This window comes from Gymnoscopelus microlampas (assembly GCF_963454915.1).
Source record: "Gymnoscopelus microlampas genome assembly, chromosome: 5".
Classification (NCBI taxonomy): domain Eukaryota; kingdom Metazoa; phylum Chordata; class Actinopteri; order Myctophiformes; family Myctophidae; genus Gymnoscopelus; species Gymnoscopelus microlampas.
Genome location: NC_139942.1, coordinates 40,756,387 through 40,765,349, shown reverse-complemented (window position 1 = coordinate 40,765,349; position 8,963 = coordinate 40,756,387). Strand labels below are relative to the sequence as shown.

The 8,963-nt window shown below is 39.7% G+C and overlaps 1 protein-coding gene across 1 annotated transcript; it reads left to right on the top strand.

Moving 5' to 3' along the window:
• Positions 1-582: 582 nt before the first annotated feature.
• LOC311045101 (solute carrier family 22 member 14-like) lies at positions 583-1,621 on the top strand (the record flags this gene model as incomplete). The annotated part of the gene is made up of 3 exons (XM_084056909.1): positions 583-957; positions 1,055-1,158; positions 1,597-1,621. 3 exons carry the CDS (start codon positions 583-585, stop codon positions 1,619-1,621), a joined length of 504 nt encoding a protein of 167 aa, XP_083913035.1.
• Between the last annotated feature and the right edge of the window lie 7,342 nt (positions 1,622-8,963).

The following is an 8,963-nucleotide window of genomic DNA, read 5'->3' as shown; positions in this document are numbered from 1 at the left end:
GGCTTATCAGAAAATGTTAAAATCATCAAATGCCTATGTTTTGAAATGGACATTTGTGGTTGAATTCTACACCTTGCCATCCATACAACATACAGTTCCCTTGCAAAATTATCTAAATTTGTTGTTGGTAATTGTCAAAATGAAAAGCGAAAATCTTCAGTAGATGAATAAAGTCACATGTTGGACTTCAAATAATGAGTTGGGATATCATTGTTTGTTGAAGCAAGTCTTTGGCTGACTGACTGAGCTACTGAGTGATGACGTTACACCATTGGCCACACAGTTGGCCTAACAACTAGATTGGAGCATTGAATGGAGTGATCTGGTGTAATTAGGTGATTTGTGTATTGAACTGGTTGATGTAGCTTGTGATTATGAATTAGAAATGTTTTGTGGTCTAATCTCGCTAGCTCATATATATCATCCCAAATCTTATGGTCTATTGACTGTTCAAAAGGACTTACTGTACATGGTCAAAGTGAATTATTCACACAAAAGTTACTGAATACAGACGGATGGTTAAATATTTGTGATGTAGTCCTTTAATATATTGTCCTTTACCAAATGGTCCACAGTGTGAAAATGGTTGATTTTGGTGACATTCTGAGTGCTGTTGGGGACTTCGGGTTGTTCCAGAAGCTGCTTCTGCTTGGCCTATGCATGCCAAGTATCTTACTGCCAATGTCTTTCACTAACATTCTTTTTATCCAGTCAGACCCAGTCCGACGCTGTAACACAGACTGGATACTCAAAGCTGATCCCAACTTAACCCCAGAAGAACAAGCTAACTTAACCCTTCCACAGGAGAAGGATGGGACCTTCAGCAGGTGTGAGATGTATGTCCCTGTGGACTGGGACATTGACACCATCAGGGAGTATGGACTGAATCAGACCACAGAGTGCCAGAATGGATGGGTGTACGACAAGTCTATGTATGAAGCCACCATAGTCACTGATGTAGGTTACTGTAAGTATTTGCTAATTTTGTATGATTTACAATGGTATTATTACTGATTTTGCTGACATGCCCACATCAAACATGTTTGTTTTGCAGTTTGATCTAGTTTGTAGTAAATCAAATATGGCTGAAGTAGCACAAACTGTCTTCATGGCTGGTGTACTTGCTGGCACATTCATTTTTGGGCCAGTAGCTGAATCGTAAGTGCTTCTTTACCTAACCTTCAAGCCTGATCTATACTTAGTTGCGCGTCATGTCTCACACTAGCTCATGCATTGTCAGCTTGTAGATGTACTAGTTTCAGTACCAGACACTGGCACACAACTAAGTATAAATCAGTTGTCACTCATACACCAAGTATTACTTTATACTATTATCAAGTTCATTAATATTTCCTCCACCGTCTAAACCCTAGGTATGGTCGCCAGAGAGCCACTCAGATACCAGTAGCTCTTCTCCTCATTTTCACAATAACAGCTGGCTTGTCTCCGGGTCTATACATGTACATGACATCCCAATTCATAGTTGGAGCTGCGATAGGAGGATATCGAGTTAATGCCACTGTATTAGGTATATCTCGATAATAATATCTACTTCTGTTAACGTCTCATGTTTTTGTGTTTGTTTGTTTTTTACAGATTTCTATTGAAGTCTATTGGCTGAATCCATCAGTGTAAATTAGATTACAGAGTCTAGAATAGCGTAAAATGCCAAATAAAGGTGGCATGACCTTTTTCATATATTAGCAGCATTTATTCCTGATGTCTTTTTTTAAACTCTTAATACTTAGATTGTAATTGTTTAACATTGAAAGTACCGTATTTAGTTGGTTATTGTTGTCATTTAACACAGTATTTGGATGTGTGTACTGTAACTGTTAGTCCATAGTGTATGCACTGTATATTGCTGTTTATGTAACAAAATAATATATATAACTACTGCATGTCCTAATGCCTGCAAATGTACTTGGCAAATTAACCTAATTCTGTTTCTGCTACTTATTCTGATAGCTACAGAGTGGATTGGGGTTAGCAGAAGGTCAGTTGCTTCCTGTTTGTTCCAGATGTTTGCAGCAGTGGGGCAATGTATCATGTCTGGATTAGTCTATGTTATTCGTGACTGGAGACTGGTCCAGTATGCTATGGCTGGACCACTGGCCTTCGTATTCATATATATATGGTACTGTATGTGTTTCTCTTGTTTTCCATTGCGCTCCAAAAGCGTTTGTAAAGTATTGGTTTTTAGAGGCATGAATTAGAAGTAAGAATTACAATGTTTTAACTTGAGTTCCAAATCTGCCCTAACATTTTGGTTGACTATCTGGACTCAAATGATCTTTAAAGGCATGTATGCTTTATTATACAGGTGAACATACAGGTCCAACTGATTCAAATCCACAGCATAGCAGCACTAACTGTGGTGTCCTTTAAAACATATTTGCTGTGGGGCCCTTAGAAATGTGTAAATAAACAGTATCAGTGTCTCAGTTCTTGAGTTAAATTATTTAACATCATATCATTGCATTATAACTGTATGTTATTATTCTATCCCTAGGTTTATTCCTGAGTCTGCAAGATGGTTGCTTGGACAAGGGAGAAGGGCTGAAACTAAGGCGTTGTTGCTAAAAGTGGCAGCGATCAATAAAACCCCAGTTCCAGAGTTCTTTCTGGCAGAGGTACATACGTCAGGTTCAGCTCTAAACTTCTTCTTCTAACAAGTGGTTTGCCCTGAAAATATGACAGAATACTAGATAGCAGCCCCCCACCCTCCCTGATCAGGATTGTGATACACTTTTGTTCTTCAGGTGACTGAGGAACCGAAAAAACAACACCGAGGAATCAAATTGCTCTTTACATCACCAGTCCTGACTAAACATTTCTTAATTATATCTTTTGCATGGTAAGTCTAATTTTGTGCATTTTATGCAAAGTAGTTACTTGTTATCCCTGACCATTTCTAATTCTTTGTGTTTGTGTTTGTGCGTGCGTGCGTGCGTGTGTGTGTGTGCATGTGTGACGAAGGGCTTCATTGATCTTAGGTTACTCCTGCCTCTCTCTAAATGTGGGCAAGTTTGGACTGAACATATTTCTGGTACAATTCCTGTTCGGGGTCACTGAGATCCCAGCACATCTCCTCTGTATCTGGTTCCTGGAAGTGTTAGGGAGGAGGATCTCACTAACGTCCACCCTCCTCACTGGTGGTTTATTTTGTCTCCTAATCCTGGCTTTCCCCCAAGGTGCATTCCCAGCTCTTTATTTATTTATTTTCCCCCACATTGAGTTAACCACTTAAATTTGCACTTTTGGTCATTTGATTGCTGCATGGATTCACGTTAAATAGAAAATGTACTTTGTCCCCCGGGGCTCTATACTAAGCCCCCTCCTGTTTTCATTCTACACCAAACTGTTTCTTATGAGAACATTGCCCCCCAGAATAGGGATGCTATTCTGATGATTAACCATGTAAGGATACATAAGGAGGATAATCATTACACAAGGATTAATTCATAGGACATTTGTCAGCAATTTAATTTTCCACATTGTTTCAGATAGTGCTATTACTATCACAGCTCTTGCCACTGTGGCAAGGTTCTTCATGAACTGGGCTGGTTCCGTATGCATGCTCTATTCTCAGGAGCTCTTTCCCACTTCTCTCAGGTACAACACAAGTTAGTTCTTTTTTAAGAATATGAAAAAATAAATACCTACACGAGACGTATATATTTTGCCCTGAAACTTTCTGTCTATTCATTTCACCCATCCAGGCAAACTGCGGTTGCCTTGGCTTCCATAGGCTACAGAATTGCAGGGTTGCTGGCTCCTTCACTCAACCTGTTGGCCCTGTACCACTGGGCGGTGCCCACCTCTGTCTTCGGTAGCCTCGCAATAATTAGCGGGACTGTCGCATTCCTGCTTCCTGAAACCAGGAGAACAGAGCTGCCTGATTCCACTGATGAGCCTGTGGGCCAGAGGTGGGTATATACTCTGTGCAACCTCTTTTTATTGCAGTTGAGACATGCTAAAGGCTGATTAGCTCATTCAGTTTTCCAATGCCTCTTACAGTGAGTGAACTACCTGATTGTGAGAATGACATTATATGTGGGGAAAGTATATCAAGTATAGATAGGGGTGCAACAGTTAATCAAAATAATTGTATTAATCGCTTACAAAAATAAGTATTTTGGGCGGAAATTTCTTTTTTTAAAAGCTCAACGCATCGTGATTGTGAGCTTGTAGCTTTTATGAGAAAAAAACACAGTTTAACACAGTATAAAATAAGGCTTATTAATCAGACTAATGAATTTGGTCGATTAAAACAAAAAGTCTATTAGAATTTGTTTGCGTTGATTCCTTAATAGGCCTATATTTAAAAAAAATCACACCCTGTGTGAAGGTAGCGGCGCCTTTGATACATTTTGTCATCGATATGTGTTTATAATGTGTTTATAGCCATGTGTCACGTGAAGCTTGACCAATCACTTTGTTGACGGACCTGACCAATCAGAACGTTGACGGTGAACACGGACAAAGTCAGGTATCGAGCAGGATCCGCTCTATACCTAAAGGTATAGAGCGGCTAGCGCCGCTAAAAAAAGGTTTTAACATATTATTATATACTAGGCCGATGCCCGTTGGGAGCAAATGCCCCTCTGGTTATGTAATACCCATTGTACCAGAGTCAGAATACCCGTCTGTCTGTCTGTCTGTGTCCCTTTTATGTCCAAATGACATATGGGTATATGGGAACTCCGTATGGCATGGGGTGCCGTGTCAGCCATGTAAAGTAATAAATAGAATAATCGCTAAGAAAATAATCACTAGTTGCAGCCCAGAACATTTCCATTGTCTAATGTATGTTTTTCTCCCCTTTCTCCACAGAAACATGACCTCCGTGAAGAACAGTACCCCAGATGTGTCCAACCACAATAGTATAAGCTCTACCAAACTCTAGTCTAAATGATTACCTACCGATGCTTTTATTTAATTGATCTATTAAGTCTGGTTGTTGGGTGAACAAGTGTTTTTTCCTGGACCACATTATGTACCGTACATTATTCTCTGGAAGGGAACCGGCCAAGTACAGTATATGGATTCTACTACCAGGTGATTCTCTGGAAAACAGGACATATAAGATTGTACTGCACAGTATGTGGTTGATACGCACACATATTCTAAGCAGTTTACCTTGTGATTCCTGCACTAGATTATAGCCCCTCTCCATGTTCTCTGTATTCTGTTGCCTGAGCCCCGTTTCAGGTTCTGAACTCCAGTTCCATTGTATCTACAGTAATACCTGAGTCGTGTCTCAGAGACCTGTTCTGTCAGCCTGACATATGTGTGCCATGACCTTTTGCTTGTATCTGGATTCCGGATTTATACCTACGCCCCCTTTGGATTGATTTGCCTGCTTGGACTGTTTTCTTGGTTTCGACCCTTGCCTGCCTCGACTACGCGTAAACTTTGTATCCTTTGATTGGATTTAATAAATTCACCGAATTGAACCTGCCCTGGCTCCAGTCGACCTCGTCTGTAATCTTGGAAATAGCCTTAGTTTTAGATGAAAAGGCATTTGGAACTCTTCTCGCGTGCTCTGGAAATTTAGACGGGGAAAGTCACCCCACTACAGAGAGGTAATCTTTTACACAGGTAAACATTCTGTTACTCTTCAAAAATGTAAATATATCATCTCACCAGGGATCTCTATGTTGCCACAGCAAAATTAGAACACGGTTAAATACAGACATTTTATAAAACGCTCGAAATATATATTATATAAATCTACAACAGAATATTATGATTAATTAAAAAACTAGACCAGAGATTTTAAAAGATCACATGTAACATCATGTAATAGTTTTATTGCAATCTTGGAGAAATGTAATAACCCTCTCTGTTAACTTGCCTGGTCTTTTCAGTTTCAGGAGGCATTATTGTTAATTTTGCTGTGTAACAGAAGCCCATAAGTCCACGATAAGGATTATTATCTCTTTCAATGAAAAATCTTTCGTAACTCTTGCCTTAGTTTGAGGTCATGACCACACTTGATGGAAGGAACAAGTTAAATGATGTGTCTCAGTTCAAGAAAACATGCGTTAGTACTTTCAGTAGGCTACAGTTTACCTAAGAACACATACTGTACCTGATCAAGAATCTCATGTGACAGAACTACAAGAAAGTTGTAAATGCACTTGTAGTGCATCTCATCTCCTAAGTCGGTGGTTCTCAACCTTTTCAGGCTGCGACCCCCCAAAATAATCATATTTGAACTGGGGACCCACCACCCTGACAAGCACTTGGAATTGTAGGAGTTGAGGCATTACATTTAGTTTGACTCGGTTCCACAGATAAATATTGTGAAAATAGCCGATCTACAAGCCTCACGTTGCGAGGCATTGTGAGCTTTATAGTTCGGTTATTTTCAAAGATTTTGCCTCTTATATTTAAATTATTTGACAATTTGGCCAATGTCAAATAATTTTATAGTATAGTTTGTTGATTACTTTTGATGCAGTAATGGTCTTTCTTTTCTTTCTTTCTTTTATGAGGTATTAAAAAGGTCTTAAAAGTCCTTAAATTGTCCCTTCACTGTCATCTGGAGAACCCCCTGGTGGTCCCGACCCACAGGTTGAGAACCACTGTCCTACTGTAAGTAAGTTACAGTGTTACAGTATTGTCTATTCACAGCTATAATTACTTTAACGATGAACACCACCTCATGTAAATTGGTTGTGCTTACAGTATACCACATTCATACCTTACATACCAAATGTATGAATTTATGTTCATGTAATAAATAATTTAACCCTCCCACTGAATTCTTTATCACCCCAACAGAAAAAATAAATCTCATTCCTAAAGTACAATAAAAATAATTTCTGCCCACAAATCATACAATAAAAGCTATGATGTAATATACTGTATATAATGGCTAGACATAAAAAAGTAACTGCAAAGAGATAGTAAACTAATGACCACTGCCTTAGAATAGAGGGTGATCAAACTTGCATTTGTATTTGTAATGAGGGGTTTATGTTTATAAAACAGCTAAATATAATTATTAATAACGACAGATACTGTATATACTGTATGCACATACCATTTGGAGTTTTAATTTCCTGAGAGAACCAGAAATTTTAGAAGACATGTATGTTCTTGTCTGGATAGGAAAGCAGAGAGAGATTTGATATGCTTTCTTTTTCTGTAAAATGTCACACCTGCAAAAGGTCTACTGTCTCTTACACAACGGCCTACAGAGCTTCCATTATTCCAGGCCCAGACATCAGAGGGGAGCTGCACACTTAATGTCCGCTGCCAAAGGCTCTGAAATCAGAGAAGTGTCCTGTAATAAGGGTTTCATTCTTGGCAAGACAAAGTCTGTTGTTATGGAAGACTATTCCCCATTAGCCTGCAAAAAAGCAATGCGTTGTAATTGTGATGTACAATAATGGTAAAATATAACACCTTTTGTCCCCTTAGGACCTCCAAACCTGCTGCTGATTAAATTCAAGGTAAGCTTATCTCTGACATCTTTACTGGTATCTAGTTATGCTGATTGACATTTGTGGCTGCTTTAGGTTATTTCATGTACATATGTCTTTGTGGCTTCTTTATATTTACCCTGCCCACATTCATGCTTGGCAGGTATTGTAATCGTTCTTGTGCCTCTGTGAACAAAATAACTCAATAGTAGATGGATGGGTTTTCAAGAAACTTGGAGAGAATCATCACTAGACTGCTCCAAAGAGATTGTTAACTTTTGTTTTGAAAAGGTCAAAAGTCAATGTTGCAGTCTATTTCAAGGTCAAAATCGAGAACAGGTGGGCAGATGTTCATGAAACATGGTGGGAATGATCAGCAGGCTGCCACAATAAGATTAACTTTTGGGTCAAAAATGTCAATGGTCAAAGTCGCCATAAAGGTCAGAATTACATAATCGGCTTCACTGTATGTTAGGAATGGATGAAGACATTGGACATCGCTGTTATGTAACTTTGTATCTTTACTTTGTATTGTGTATTTCTCTCTGTAGGCCCATGTTGGGTCATTCATATTATGTAACATGACCTTTACTTTTATGGTCTGTCTTTGTTCAGCCAGAGAAGTACATCCAGGGAGAATTGGATCTATAAACACTAGCACTTGACAGTCTCTATTGTGCCTTCACTCAGACCACAGTGCTTGTTAATAATACACCAGAAATGGACTGAGGTGGCCAACGAAGATAAAGATAGCCTGCCACGTTAATGTTCTCCCCACGGCGACACCTTGATGCAGAAGCCGCCTTTAACCGCCGGCTACGGTACAACAGATGTTTGACCAGGCACTTTTTTGGATGCCACTGGGTAGAGCCATGAATTAAGTTGACCTCATTGACCTCATTTCCTCCTTAGGGTGTGCAACATGTATCAAAAATCACACTTGGAAGTTGCATATATTAAAACTAGACAAAGTGCTCCTCAGAGCACATGTCTCCGCTAGGTTTGGAAGGTTATTGTGGCCTCTTGGTGGCGCTATAATAGGCCAATTTGAAAATGGTGGCATTTCTTCCTCGGCCTAGTGGGAATGTGCATGCAAAGTTTCACGAACAAGCCCCCGGCCTCAGGACGTTCGTTCACAGGACCATCGAGAGAATCTTGATTACCTGCATCTCTGCCTGGTTTGGGAACCGCACCACCCTCAATCACCACAGAGGGTGGTGCAGACGGCCCAGCACATGTCAGAGCAGAGCTCTCCTCTCTCCAGGACATAGGCCCGCATGTATACACCAAGCGGTGTGTAGCCATGGCTGTGAACAAAATAGCACAGTATGAAATGCCAAACAAACAGACTAAAGGACAATTTCAACAGCCAGACTATTGAATATGTTGAGCATAGAGTTCAAAATAAGGGTGTTGAGCCATTTCGCAAATGTCTACATTTCCACCCATACATCTTTGTATAACTAACTACCTGTTACACTTTTTAATTTGGCCACTAGATGGCCATGCCAGTTTGGTACTCACTCA